The sequence below is a fragment of the Setaria viridis genome, chromosome 6, assembly GCF_005286985.2.
Source record: "Setaria viridis chromosome 6, Setaria_viridis_v4.0, whole genome shotgun sequence".
In the NCBI taxonomy this organism is placed as follows: Eukaryota; Viridiplantae; Streptophyta; class Magnoliopsida; order Poales; family Poaceae; genus Setaria; species Setaria viridis.
In genome coordinates, this window is record NC_048268.2 from 6,221,779 (window position 1) to 6,237,635 (window position 15,857).

Here is a 15,857-nt window from a genome sequence, read left to right on the forward strand (position 1 = left end):
GGTCGGCCCTTGCTGACATGTGGGGCCGCGCTGCCTTGGCTGGGAAGTGGGCCCCCCTGAGCCAGCGACTGTAAATAGGATCTGTCGCATGCCGTTTCAGAGATCACTAGCAGCAGATGCTGTCAAAAGAGGCGCCTTCGAAGAGTCCGCGTCTACAGTGCGCGTGGCCGGAAACAGTCAGAGGCCCCTCCCCGTTTGGCGCATCGCATGTCCATTATCAACGGAGCAACCGAATCCAACCAATGGCAATTGGTGCTGCAGTAGCAGCTGCACGTTCATCTCTCTCGTCTGATCTCTCTGCATGTGTGTTGAAATTTTGATCTCTGAACTCATGAACAATGACCATGATCATGGATTGGAATTTGGAGTCAGAGCATTTTGGTGGCCAAACACAGCCAGTAGGGCAAGTGGAATGCTGCCAAATCGATGAAAGTAGGCCAAGAAGAGCAACACAACATGATTACACCACCATCTCTCATCGTCGTCATCAGATGAGTGAGGGGAAAAGGCTTTTTGCATCGAGACGGACGGACGGACGGAGGACGGTGGGGGGGACTTTGGTGGTGGTGGGCTAGTTGCTCGGGCCCAATCCGTTTGGGATCTTCTTGATCTCTTCTGCCCACCGCGCCACTTGTCGACTTGCCGTCGATGATTGCTACGACCCTGTCTGTCTAGTGGGGGCTCATGTATCATAATTATTCTTCCATGAGATTATACCTGCTGCCCTCAAACAGGAAAAAAAAACAAAAAAAAAGAGATTATACCTGCTGGTCAATGACTCCTCCTTTCCTGGCCCCTAACTTGCGAAAGAGGGACTTGACCAAGTTAGGACTCGCAAAGACCGGCGGATCGAGGGGAAACCAATTCTCTAGAAGATGAGGAATCCGTGTGACTCAAAACCACCGGGTTAGGTACTGAATGGTCAAACCGGCCGGTAGTTGAACTAGATGACCCGTGTCGGTGGTAATGCTACACGAGTGGACGTAACTGAACAATGAAAACTAAATCTGACTATGACAGAAACAATCTGATAACTAGTTCACGCCATGACGGAACAACGAAAACTAATTGGACGTTTTCTTCCACTGACTTATTTTTAGCACGTGCCACATCGAATATTTAGATACTAATTAGGAGTATTAAATGTAGACTATTTACAAAACCCATTACATAAGACGAATCTAAACGGCGAGACGAATCTATTAAGCCTAATTATGCCTAATTAATCAATCATTAGCAAATGTTTACTGTAGCAACACATTGTCAAATCATGGACTAATTAGGCTTAATAGATTCGTCTCGCCGTTTAGATTCGTCTTATGTAATGGATTTTGTAAATAGTCTACGTTTAATACTCCTAATTAGTATCTAAACATTCGATGTGACGGGTGCTAAAAATAAGTCAGTGGAAGAAAACGGGGCTAGTAAATATGACTACAGCAGAAATATTCTGATAACAAAAACTCGGATGTATGTGCTCCAATACAAATAAAATCACAACGCCAAAGAAGAAACAAATGAGTAGCTTGAAATCGACACAGAAAAGTGAGCCTCCCTATCATTCCTAAAATTGCCACCAGCACCACCCACGCACCAATACCGCGCCTCTCCTCTCTCTCTGTCACCAGTAGTGGCAGAGCTCAAAACTCAAACTGCACTATCCGGCAAGTCTCCAAGAGAATGGTTATCCTATTCTCTAAGATAAAATTTAGCAAGTCTGCTGGAAAAGTATACTTAGAACTGTCTGCAAAATATATGAACCCTGTACTAAATTATAGCGTGGCCCTCAACCTAGTTGCCAAAGTTCAATATATAGTATTTTTTATACTATAAATCATTGCATAACCGCTTCAAATACTTGTTGCTTGAACACATTTATGAAATCGTGTCAGCTGCTTTATTCTTTTTTTCTTCTTTCTATGCTTTTCATAACCAGAGTCATACTTTCTATTTCAACTTCCAGAAGACATGACCAAATAGAGGTAGAATGGAATTAACAGGGGTGCAAATTCAAGAAGAAAAATACAGGTGTATGTAGGCTGTAGAAGTACTGGCCCCCCTAGCTACGCCACTGGCCACTGTGGTAGCAGGCTATGCGACACAAACACATTCAGTCATGGGCCAACCGAGGAAACATAAAACTGACCAAGGAACAGCTGCACGACACACGCTTCATCATTTCATTATAACAAGCACAAATCTTAACATTATGTTATCGTACTCCCGTAGATCGATAGATAGCACAGGAACTGGGTAATTTCTCTGGAACTCAGGCAACGGCGACGACTGTCCCTGCCAACGTCGGCGACTCGCGAACGGTTCAGGTTCGAGATTCAGGGGTGTTGCTAAACTTTAGTGGCTAGTTTAGCAACTTTTAGCTGCTAAACTGCCAAACATCCTTGCTAAAACTTATTAAAGTTGAGTTGCTAAAGTTTAGCACTTTAGCAAGTTTTTGGTTGCTAAAACTTGCTAAAAGGTGGGCTGGATAACCTATACCTCTTATTTATTGCTTGTCTCCTCCCTCCTGCGCACCTTTAATAAGGGTAGATAGATTTTTTTACAGTTCATTAAATACTTTTTAGCAAGAGTATCCAAACAGTTTTTGCTAAAGTTTAGCAACTCAAGTTTAGCAAATTTTAGAACAGGAGCTTATTCTCCCTCTCCACATACGGAGGGCAATAGATAACCCTCCGGCCACTAGGCCGGAATGAACCTATCCCATTACATGGGCCGAGCTCAGGTGTCCCAGTCAGGTCCGACGGGTTTGGCTTCCTTTGGCGCCTTCCAGTTTCCTGTCTTCCTAGCCTGCGTGGCGTCTTCTCGAGAGCATCAGGTTGGTCAGGTACCTTGGTGGTGACACATTACCACAACCATAGAAAAGTGTGTGGAAATAGAACGCAAAATCAACCGAGCGTTATCTAGAAATTCCGTCTTTCGGACCTTCTTGTTACATACGTGCAAGCAAGAGGAAGAACAGGTGAAACTTGAAGGGCTCAGTGATCCACCTGGGCCTCCTCTACAGAAAGATGGTTAAGCGATTTAACTATAAAGCTCAGCAAGATCCAACTTTATATTTCTGTTCCAAAGTCACGAGGCCTAACTGGTAATGGCCCATTCAACATTTTCAACGAATAAAAAATGTTACTAACATTTTTCGAAAAAGTTGAACCTATATTTTTTTTGAAAATGTTGAACCTCAACATTAAATGTTGAGCAACATTTTTTCAAAAATATTGAACCTCAACATTTTTCAAGAAATCTTGAAAAAAGTTGAACCAACATCTTTTTAAGAAAAGTTGATCCAATATTAAAAAAAAATGTTTCAATATTTTTTTCGCACCTTCTTCTCCGGCTCCGATGGTCAGCGGCGGCACGCGCTGGCGAGCCTGCACGCGGGGGGCGGCTAGGGCGGCGGCATGGGGCGACACATCGGCCGACCATGGCGGGCAGCAACAGGAGCTAGCGTACGGTGGGAGGCAGCAACAGGAGCTAGGATTTGATGTAGATCCGACGGACCTCATTTTTTCACAGATCTTAAACATTGAAAGTTAAAATTACCGACCCTATCCACCTTCCGGAAATGGATAGGATTTCCGGATCCACGTTCATTGCTGCCGGGCCAGCCCATGGGCCCTGAGTCACCATGAGCCTAGTCTGGCTACCAGCAGCTCACAAAAGCACCTCAGGAATACATATCGTTTCAATTTTGGTTTGCGCATGCTTAAATACTTTTTAAAAGCTATGCTTATAAAACAAAAATTCTTTAATCGAACAAATATGGTCTGATTTAATTCGAAATCCAGAGCAAACCTGTTCTCGTGCGCCGAGGTGACTCTGCCGAGTGCCGAGGTGGAGTGGAATAAAAAAAAATGCGGGCCCGTGTGCCCCGACCCCGAGCGAGCCCTGCCCTCGTGCGTGACACACGACACGAGACGAGGCCACTCCACCTCCACGACCAGATGCTTTGACGGCCTGCCCTCTCCCAATCTTCCTCAGCACACCACTGCTCGAAGCTACTACCACTAGTACTCTTCTAGTAGCTCTTGCCTGCCTGCTCAAAGCTACCGCCGATCCAATCTCCTCCTGTTCTTCTCCAACAAGCTGCCAAGGCCGTCTCTCGCCATGGCGACCAAGATCTACATCGTGTACTGAGCTCCCCTCCCCTCTTGGGTTACCATTGCTGCTCCTTCCTCCTCACATTGACATTATTGTCCACGCCTTTCCTGTCTGAACTTCAGTTGCTTTGCCAAAACAGAAGCATGTATCGTCTTTTTGTTATGAATTCTGCAGGTACTACTCCACCTATGGCCACGTCGCGACGCTCGCGGAGGAGATCAAGAAAGGCGCCGCGTCCGTCGACGGCGTCGAGGTCAAGCTGTGGCAGGTACATGATTTTTTCCCATGATTTTACACCTGTTAACAATCCCTGAAAACCTGACAGAACCGTCATATCTGAGCGACTAAAACGATCGAACAGGTCCCGGAGACGCTCTCCGGCGAGGCGCTGGCGAAGATGAGCGCCCCTCCGAAGCGGGAGGACGTGCCGGTGATCACCCCCGCGGAGCTCGTGGACGCCGACGGCCTCCTCTTCGGGTTCCCGACCAGGTTCGGCATGCTCCCCGCGCAGTTCAAGGCGTTCATGGACGGCACCAGCGACCTCTGGTGCGAGCAGAGGCTCGCCGGAAAGCCCGCCGGCATCTTCTGCTCCACCGGCTGCCAGGGTGGCGGCCAGGAAACCACCGCGTAAGTTCATGGCACCAAATTTAGTGTGTGATCTCTGACGTGTCATAACTTGATCTTGATTATTGTGTAGGCTGACTGCGATCACCCAGCTGGTGCATCACGGCATGATCTTCGTGCCGGTAGGGTACACGTTCGGCGCCGGGATGTTCGAGATGGGGGAGGTGAAGGGCGGGAGCCCGTACGGAGCCGGCACCGTCGCCGGGGACGGGTCCAGAGTGCCTACTCAGCTCGAGCTGCAGCAGGCCTTCCACCAGGGGAAGTACTTCGCGGGGATCGCCAAGAAGCTCAAGGGCTCCTCCGCATGATCGCCTAGATAAAAACTCTTGCATTTTGTGTCGTCAAAAGCTAGCTAGAGATGTTTTCAGTTGCAACGGAATAAAGTTTGATTAGCTGTGAACTTTGTCTATTTGGTAGCTGTTCCTCACTGGAATCCATGAGCCGTTTCTCTGTCCTATGAAATTGAAAGCAGGAATGGGGCTGTGTTCTACTGATGCAAATATTAGTTGCTTCCCTTCCCTGTTAGAAAATTCAGAACCTTTTTTTGTAGAGGATAAAATCCAGAAGAGGCCTGAATGCTTGAACTTGGTTTGAATCTCGCTTGAATCTATCCAAGGGAGCTCCTATGTGTCTTCCAGTATGTGCCTTCCAGAAGTAGATAAGCAACTCATCTTTAAAGTCCATATTAAGTCCATATACAACATTTTTTTTAACATCCATCAATATTTGTTGACATCTTCGGACACGTGCATATATAGACACAGGCGAACGTGCACTATCAAAGTACACAATGCACTCACGCTAAGCGAAATCTAACACGATCAATACTGCACAGCTCGGAGGGCCAAGCTGGGCGGTGCCGCTCGGCCGCCGCGACTCGACGACGGCGAGCCAGAGCCTGGCGAACAGCGACCTCCCGTCGCCGGCCTCCGACCTCGCCACCCTCATCACGTCGTTCGGCAACAAGGGCCTGAGCGCGCGCGACATGACGGCGCTCTCCGGCGCGCACACCATCGGCTTCTCGCAGTGCCAGAAGTTCCGCGACCACATCTACAACGACACCGACATCAACCCGGCGTTCGCGCCGCTGCGCCGGCGCACCTGCCCGGCTGCCCCGCGGCGGCGGGCAGCGGCGACGGCAACCTGGCGCCGCTCGACGTGACGACGCAGCTGCACTTCGACAACGCCTACTACGGGAACCTCCTCGTCAGGCGCGGCCTGCTGCACTCGGACCAGGAGCTTTTCAACGGCGGGTCGCAGGACGCGCTGGTGCAGCAGTACAGCGCCAACCCGGGCCCTCTTCGCCGCCGACTTCGTCACCGCCATGATAAAGATGGGGAGCATCAGCCCGCTCACCGGGAGCGCCGGCCAGATCAGGGCCAACTGCAGGGTGGTCAACAGCCGCTGATTGCTGTGCCAGCGAACTATTACGTGTACGATTGATGTGTCAGACAGTCAGTGTACAAGACACCCCCTTGGCCCCTTCATATGTGCTCCAACAGTACGAGTACTTTGTGGTGGAGAAGTATGTGTGTCGCAGACTGGCAGTCGCTTGGTTGGCTTCAAAAGGTAGCCAACCATGCACCAAGTCTGCTCATGTCAAGTTGCCAAAGTAATAGATATACAGATTAAAGTTGGTTCGTATTTCACAGTTTTCAAAAAGTATAATTTATTCATAAGTCACCAAGAAAAATATTACTAATTAGTAATTGTAGGCTTCTTTTCAAGTCTCCGCGATTAATCCTCGCGGTACGTGCTAGAATAATAGCTGAATAAGAGAAATAAAAAAAAACATGTGGTCATCGATTCAGCAGATTCTAATCATCATAGTCATTGCATTTGCCATTATGAAGAATAGTACCCCCTAAATCTATATCTAATTTATCCAACTTTTCCATATGAAAAAACAAAGTAACCCCTTAAAATTCTTCTAAATTACCCTTATATGTCATCACAAGAAGTTATCTACAATAACCCTTAAATTTACATATAATTACCAACATATGTCATTATTAGAGATAACCTAAAGTAATCACAAATCTGGATCAAATTTATCTACGTTTGTCATTATAAAAAATATCTCAAAGTAAACCAAATATGATTCTAATTGACCTTTTTTACCATTGTTAATATGGAAAATACTAACTTAAGGTAGATGTGCAATTTATGTGTGTCACCATGTAGACTATGCATACATGTATGGGGAAGAAATGATGAGAATACCGATTGTAAGTTAAACGCATAGCCCAAATGGTTCAATTAAACGTATGTCAAACACATATAGAGTTGTGATGCAAAGCAGGAAAATTATTAATATTGGTGAAAAACTGGATAAAGCCTTTGTAAATAGAATCTATTATAATTGGATAAAGATATGTATGTATCTTATGAGTACAATAGAGAAAGCAACATAAGCAATTTTGATTATTAGGTACGGGTCCTATTTTTTCATAAATTGTACTTATGTATCTCGAAATTACTAGCCCATGCTGAAGCATGGGTAGCTCACGATGATATTTATAATTTTATAGTTGAGAAATTTTAAATTTGAAGTCATTCAGATGATCAAAGTACTATCAAAAGTTTGGGCCAACAAATATCAAAATAAGTAAAACTCATGCTGCTATCAACAATGAACCTTATATATATGGGACCTCAAGGACATAATGGGTGAGGCTAGGGGTTATTTGTTCGAGTCCCACAAATTGCACACATAGATACCTTCGCATGAAAAATCACATGGGTTTGATTTTCAGCCTAGTTTCGAACTGATCGTTAAGCTGTTTACGAGCAGGCAGTAACGAGGGTTTCACAAGTAGTGGTGTCCAAGCACTTGAAGGTTTAAACATCATGAATTTGACTAGCAATTACCTTAAAAATCTATAGATACCACTATGTCAGAAGCAGATAAAGGAGACACCTATATTAGTGACTCTAAAATAAAATGAGTCATTAGTGTAAGATTAGAGATAACCGAAGATGCAACGCATCACTACGAATTTTTACTGCGTCTCTGATTGGTGTTATTAATGATGTGGTAGTTTAGAACTGTCTCTGAATACTTAAGTTAGTAACAATTTTTCCTCATCACATTGAAAATTTCATGACATGATGATCTACCATCACTAATGTTGTTCTGGAGTTGTAACCAATATGTATATTCTGACATGTTTTGATTTAAAATTTTTATATTTGATTTATGTTTAAAAGTAATTGATTGCAATCATGATTCACTATCATGGATAGTGTAATATAGGAGAAATAAGAGGTCAAATAATATTTTTGAGACAATGGAGGACAGAATATCCTACCGCTACCGTCTATGTGGATATACTACTTTCGGTTGAAAACTATATTGAGTCAAATCAAATAGAATATTGTAAATATATAGAGTGTGAATGTTTAGGCGTCTGAAGAGACATTGTTTCATACCTTTTTTATAGTAAAACCAGTAAGTATTGTACGATGAAATATGAATGAACATTGAATCACTTGCTATCAACCGGCCCCACAACCTCCTCGTTGCTGCATGTTCAAATTGTTTTTCTGTTTAGGTGACATGTGGGAATATTGAGTTATAAATGCGAAGTTTTTGCCTAAGCTTCTGGTCATAACTTCCAAACATACATATATCAATATCTTCCAAAGCATAGTTCAAAATTATAAAAGAGTAAATTGCACCACCATACAACAACTTGTAACGTTGTTTCACGTGCAACAAGTTTTAAGTGTTTGCATATACGGTCCTAAATACACTAAGTTAGTATATTTTGCCATGGTGGCAGCATGACATGGACCGCCGAAGGGTTTAATGTCACATGACTGCAAGGTCTAAAAGTTCTGCGGCTAAAACAATGATAAATGAGTTTATGTAATGATTTTTTGTGTTATTTCCATCTCCTCAATGTATGGATTTTGCATCGGGTTACCACATTCTCTTCTGCTGCTAACCCTCCCACCATGTCATATTGCACTGCTTGCCCTCCCACCATGCCCTCCTATGTCATTCTTGGTCACTCTTGAGCCATCACCTCATCTAGTGCCCTAGACCTCTTTATACTGCCTCTTGCCATTGCAGTGGGCAATACTCTTGGAGGTGGCATTGTATCCTTGTGATGTTCAACGAAACTTGAGTCCGGAAGTAGATGTGGTAGCTGCCTCGAGATGTTTCTTAGTTGATCATGAACATGAAGCATATTAGGGACATGCTTTCTTGAGAAAAGTTAGCAAAATTCATAATGAATCCAAATAAAAAAGTTAGTAAAATTCACTTGATTTCACTGTGCTATAATTTGACTAGACAACACACACCATATCCATATATGACTGAATCAAAACAAAAAAGGAATTCAATTGTTGTTTGGTTTGGATATGGAGATGCAAACGCAAATAGTATGTTATCTAAGGACACATTGATCTGAAATAATGTAAGCAAACACTGCCATCGTTTGGTTGCCGTCTGTAACAAAATTAAAAAAAAAGCTTTGTAACTGAAGGGCATCATCTCTCTTGGACAAGTTTTGGGATAAGGGGAACGATTCATCTCTCTTGAGAGGCACTAACCAATACGGGGACCAAGCGGTAGGCATTATACACAATAATGTCTTATCTAATTTGTAAATTCAGGTAGCCTTGATGTTGTAGACTAAAGTGCAATTGGTTGTCATGCATTGGTACATAAGGACTAAATTGCAATGGGAGCCTAGCATAGTAGAGCTGCAGCAGCTAGCAATCGCAGATCGATCACCTGAATACATAGTGGAGCTTCGGCAACACTCATCTACGAATCGTGGCTAGACATAGATTGCCATGTGAGGTTGCGACCTCATAAACAGTGTGGTGCAGCCTAGGCCAACTATTGCCATAAGGATTCAGGGTAGATCGCAGTGGGTCCCTTCTCCCTCATCTCGCTTCCTATTCCTACCAGCATACTCATCGATTACAATTCAGCATTAGGCAAACTGCTATGTACCGTAGGCTTGGAGCTAACAGATTGCTTCGTAAAATGGAGATTTACCGTAGTTGGGAGGGAGGTCGCCTGGTTTTGCTGGTGTGGTTCCATCTAGTTTGAAGGAGAGGGAAGCGTCTTCTCTCCCGCTGCTATTTTCTTACAATCAACGCTCGACCTCCGCCTCATGCACCACGATCACCAAAGACCCAAACGAAACAACATAGGGGGCCATGTGGAAAAAATATGGGAGAGTACGATTTGCCTAATGTGTGACCCGTGTGAATGTATCCACAAAGTCTACCAACGAGACAATTTTCACTGTACATTCATGTAGATGACAAATTCATGCACTGTATTGCACTATTTGCAACTTGATGGGAAAAAAATAATACAATGTTGCAAGTTGTTGTATGGTGGATCCATTTTACTCATTATAAAATTCACATCTCTATAAATTCACCTTATGTTTTAAAAACAAAAACCCAAATGAACTACCACCGCACGAGGATTGAGCACTCTTGCTTTGTGTACCCCACCACAAACCCAACCTCTCGATCTACATGCCATCGTTGGTGCACCATAGCCCTCATACAAGTCCCCCCTGATGCTAATCATCCCGGTCTCAAACTATCGTGAGCCCCTACAACCTCAACATCCTCACTGAATCCAAACTCTCAACACCCTCATATCAGGACATTTGTATTTTCAAGGTTCCAAATGTGAATTTTAGGGTGTTTTTAGACTTTGAATGTAATTTTCTTCCAATCAAACAATTTTTTGAAATATTTTTGCACCATGATGTACTCACAACTGATGCAACAAAATAAGATCGTATGTGAATATATTTCAAATTTTGAGATATTCAACTTTTTCATGTAGATGGGACTAATCTTTTCCTTTCTTAAAACCTTTTTTTTGCTCAACATGTTTCTTGTTGCTCATAACAATTTCTTCTACTAATCAAAACATTTTTTTCTTGCTCAAAACACTTTTTCTTTGCTTGGAACATTTTTTTAGTTATCCCGTTTCCTACCATCATTTTTTGTTTCATAGTGGCTAAGTGGGAGAAATGAAGAAAGTTTCATATTATTTGCTTCTAGGGGATTCAATTTGCCTAACTAGCACATTTTTATTTACTGGGGGATTAATTTTTTCGCCCAGAACATTATATGACAAATTTTACAAAGATTTTAAAAACTATGATAGAAATATTTTGCATATATTATATACAAAAGTTTATTCTTAGACTAAAATATTTGTCCAAACTATTGGATAAAGTTTTGGAGAATGTTGAAAGGTATTTAAACAACTTCCTTTGTGAAAATTTGATAAAAATTTCTAAATTAAGTTTCGGAATTTGGCTAGTGCTTTGGTTGTTGCATTGTAAGAGGAGAAAATGTGCATATGATCTTGAAATGTGAGAGAAAGAAGAAGGAAAGTCTTAGGCACGCTGTGATTGAGGTGCCTATAGCATATTTTAGTTCCGTTGTTAAAGAAAGCCAACATATAAGTAAGGTTGTGGATCAACTACCCGACGCAAATGGGAAAAGGAAATAAAAAAATAAAAAAGAAGTGTGCCTTCTATTCATGGATTTAGAGAATCAAAAAGCAATCAACCATCCCCAAACAAAACGCCGCTGGAGGAAAATGCTGAAGTCCCATTCCAAATTCTATTAATGTTGTATTCCTACCAAGAAACTCTAGGCTATACTCTACATCCCATCCCAGCTCCTAAGTAATTCTATATCTGTATTAGCCTTTGTACATTATGGACCATGAAAGGACCAGAGAAGGAATGGAGATCTATCTTTCCTATGTATGTGGCACACGATTCTCTTTCCATACACTAGCAAAAATCCATAATAGGTCTACCTAAATATCCATTCAGAGTGAGTAGCAATTCTTTTACTTACTATTTTTTGAAATATTACACCTTCATGAATGATGGATTAATAATGGTAGTATGACACACGAAGTTGAAAGAAAATGGAAAGGGAAAAGTGACCAAACCTCCTGCTAGTGGGCCATACTTGGTAGCCCTTTGCTTCCCGGACTGGGTCTATAGTAAGCTCACTAAGAGTAGAGTATGTATCTACAAAACTATCATATATCTATACTATAAGGATCCAAAATAATTGAAAGCAATTCCTACTTAGGGTTACACCCCTATACTCCTCTCAGAGGACCCACCTACGAGGCTAGGAGGGTGATGAAAAGGTACGATGAAGAGGGGAGGGACAAAAAAAACTGGACTGCCAATTCTGTGTTTTTTCTCACGGCATGCTCGGCCTTATCCGCCCTCGGTACCCACTACCCACCTCTAATCACGCCTGTCAATTTCGGCCGCGTAGCTCTTTGGTTGGCAAAATTCCCGCCCCCGCCTAACTTGCCAATTTTGCCATTGTCGACCTCGGCTCCGCCTCGCCCTCGGCATCAAATGACGCATTCCCTTCCATCCTCACCCCACGCGCCGTCCCCATCCGCTCGGTTCTCCCCTTTCTCCCCGTGGATGCCCTTCCCCGTCCGCGGCCTCTCCTTGCGTGGCGGCGACGCCAGGGGTTTGCATCATCGGCGGCGCGTGGCACTGCGGCTCGGCCAGATGCGCAAGGATGCAAGCCACGAGCTCTTACGATTGGCACTGCCGGCAGCGGCGGACCTGAAGGGCACGTCGTCCACGGCCTCCTTTTCCGCACGTTCCCGCACTGGATGGAGCCGTCATCGCCCCTGATGCCAGCGTCGAGGTTGACATGCGAGACGCCCATCGCGTGTTCGTTGAAATGCCCTCAAGGATCTAGGATGTCAAGACAGTAGTGGCCCACGCCTGGCAGCGTGGCTGAAGTACGTGGACGCGCCGCTGGCGGTGGCCTGCCTCAGCTCCTCCTCTACAGGGAGGAGGTTGATGCGGTGGAGACGGCGGCCCACACCACCATGATCAAGCCCACGTGGCCGGCTTCTCTAGCCGATGCATGGCTTTGAGCCTTTGAAGAAGCGACCCCCCTCCGCGGTAATGACGATGGCGGTGGCTGGTGTTGAGCCTCATGATGGTAGCCGCCTTTTCTTCTCCACTCCTCCTCATCCGGCCATCCGTCTCTAGCTCAGGTTCTCGCTGGATGAGGCATCACTGCCACGTGGTTTTTGTGCAGGATCAGATTGGTTTGGAGCTTAGTGCTAAGCAATCAAGCTCCCCTTGCCACCGAAGCTTTCTTCTCCGTGATGCCTCTGTCACAGACCCGGCCATGCAACCTGTAATCTCCACTGCTCAATGGTAAGCTCCATAATTCCTTTATTGGTGACCAAATACAAATACTTAGTTTTGTTCCTGTACCACATCCAGTCCAGGTTTGGACGGAATTCATTGTGTCAATTTGGACTGAACCATTGTTTTGGCGCCTATATTTTTCTTTTGTGATGATTAAGTTCTGTGTAATCCCTCATTGTACACCAAGTTGTGCCTTTGTGACTCATATGTTCATATTATTAATACGGTATGACTGATCTTGCAAGAGGTTAAAATGCTCAAATTTGTAGGTTTGGTCTACCCTTCCAAATTTAATTCATTTCATTTCAAAAAATATTGTGCATATCTCTGTTTTTCAGTTTTTGATAACTGACAAATTAGTTGGTTTAGAATTTCTGGCTGTAGCATGGCATTTCTCATCTAGATTTCAGTAGACAGGAATAATGCCATGGGTGCACTATTTAAGAGAAGCCGGCTTCAGAACTTAACCTTTCAAACTTGTTGCTATTAGATGTATTGGTAACCACTGCATTATCTGAATGATACAGCTTGATCAAGCTGTATGTGATGTCCTCATCTGGACTTGTTGACCATTGTAAAGGGGACTGATGAATTTAGGAAAGAAGAAAGAACCCGGAGAAAAACTACTGCAATCCGCATGATGCTAGCAAGTGTGAAAAGGTGTCTGACTTCCTCTGCACCCAATCTCTTTGGTTTCTGTGCTATGTTATCAACCAATCTTATTTTTTGATGATTAACACAAATTGATCTTACTCCAAGAACAAAAAACTAGGCTAGCTTCATGAGGGAAACATGTGTTGAAAACTGGGATAAACAGTGCAGTTACGTCCTTTGCTGTGTAGATGCTGCACGTGTGTGTGAATCCTGTTGGACAAATAGTTTTTATTATAGTTGAATGGACACTAATCTTGGCCATTTGTTCTTAAAGACGTACATTTAGTTGTCACTGGTGATTGTCATTGATGTTAGCTCTCTCTGGTTCTCCCAAGATGTATTTCATGAGCTTCCTAAGAGGTGAATATAGAGACCATGCGTAGTCGTGGATTTGTAGCATTTACCTCTTCGAATAATTGTATCTGTTAAAACCTGCAATTCATCTCAAATGTTCAGGTGTTGATCATAATTTATTAGCTCATATACTGATGATGTGCTAATGCAAGCTTTGGGCTTATGAAGTAAGTATTTAGACAGGGAGCAGGTTCGACATGAAGTACTTGTGATACATTTATATCTGTTACAGAAGAATGTTTTTGTTGTTTTTATGGCAGATAGAGGAGATTGGACAGTAAGAACCCCCAAAGATAAATCATTTTGTTCGCCTGAACACCCGTACGAATATTGCCTTGGCTTCAGCTTAACAACGGCTGAAAGACAGCTATGGTTTTTGCTGCAGCTCGAGCCCATCGTTCATGTTCTCTAGCTGCATAGGCAAGTTTCCGGTTCGGGTCTCACACACAATGCCATGAAGACATTTCTGCTGTACTTGCTGCAAAACATGGCGTGTAAAAACTCAGACATCTGCAACATCTGCAACTGGGACATGTACTCATTGACATCAAGGACAATGAAACAGTGATTCAAGGACCTGTTTGGCTTGGAGTGGATCAACATATCTTTTCTACAAATTGCTTGGATTCCCATTGTAAAGCATTCATGAGTTTGTCCTTTTCTTTCGATGAATTGAGCTGTGGAAGGAGCAATACTCACAAGTGAAAGGAATTATAAACAGACTATCTTTTAAATTAGGTCAGGAATGAATATTTTGCCATCCTCAACAAAATTTGTTAGCTTTTCTAATTTACTCATTATCGTGGGTTGGGTGTGTATTATCAACAAAAGCACGCGCGTGCTGTGCGGGCGTTGTGACTAGTCCTCTCAAAAGGTTGACACACATACCCTTGTCCCAAAATTTCTAGCTAGATCTAGGAAATTTGCTCTTTGCATTAGAGAGAACATGGAAAATGAATAATTGTAAAACTAATTAAAGTATGTAAAATTTTTGTAATATGTCAACATAGAAATATTTTTTATATTTTATTTTATCAAATAAATTTGTTCTTTTCATAGGCAACACTTGTTCATATTTTGCAGATATTTTATTATGTAAATAGATAGGTCGATCGGTCTCCTTGTACACTTTAGCTACTTAGCTTTTCAACATATATATTAACAAAAATGATGAAATTGTAATTAACGATACATATGTATGTAACACTGAGGAAACAATATCATTGCATATTAAAAAATATAAGTAATTTGTTGTATAAAATAGTGGCCAAGATCATTAAAATTTGATTTGTGTTTCTTGGACAACATCAACTTTGGATTAGAAGTGCTATTCACTGTTGTTTTACAGAAGTAGAAAAAGGAATTTGATATTTTGGTGTGCATGGAAACCATATTTATGTTATCAACAAAACTACAAAAGATGCCCAGGATGCTAGAAATCAGCCCTGACCTCTCGTAAACAGTAAGGTTCGTATATGTAGATTGAAAAAAAGAGTAACTAGTGGCTTTTTATGTGTATACATTTGGCTGGCTGTGCAATTCTCTGCTTGCTGCAAAATAAAAAAAGAACTTGACTGGTCCTAGCAAATAATGCACAGGCAGTTCATTATGAATAGTATTAAACAAATGGATATGAAGGATTACGTTGAGTTGTCTAATTTAGCTACATTTTCTTTTTCATAGTCATCAACCCACGAGCAATTGCATCTATATGAATGTTAGTTGCGTGCAACAAGTGCTTCTCCGGGTGGCCAGGCTAGCTGGAGTGGACAGATGTATAGGATAGTGTTTGGTTCGTGCTAAGATAACATAAACGCAAAGTGAATCAGATTACAGTGTATTTGGTGGCGGAATAAGTGATTACCCTCTTTGTTTGGTTGCACTCTGGTAACGTAATCA

At 42.9% G+C, this 15,857-nt stretch overlaps 1 protein-coding gene and 1 pseudogene across 1 annotated transcript; both read left to right on the top strand.

The window, feature by feature from the left end:
• Positions 1 to 3,859: 3,859 nt before the first annotated feature.
• LOC117861302 (NAD(P)H dehydrogenase (quinone) FQR1) lies at positions 3,860 to 5,350 on the top strand. The gene is made up of 4 exons (XM_034744834.2): positions 3,860 to 4,145; positions 4,291 to 4,384; positions 4,478 to 4,743; positions 4,814 to 5,350. The coding sequence occupies exons 1-4, from the start codon at positions 4,123 to 4,125 to the stop codon at positions 5,046 to 5,048; spliced, it is 618 nt and encodes a 205-aa protein (XP_034600725.1). The 5' UTR covers positions 3,860 to 4,122; the 3' UTR covers positions 5,049 to 5,350.
• Positions 5,215 to 6,569, top strand: LOC117861686 (peroxidase 70-like; annotated as a pseudogene).
• Positions 6,570 to 15,857: the final 9,288 nt, after the last annotated feature.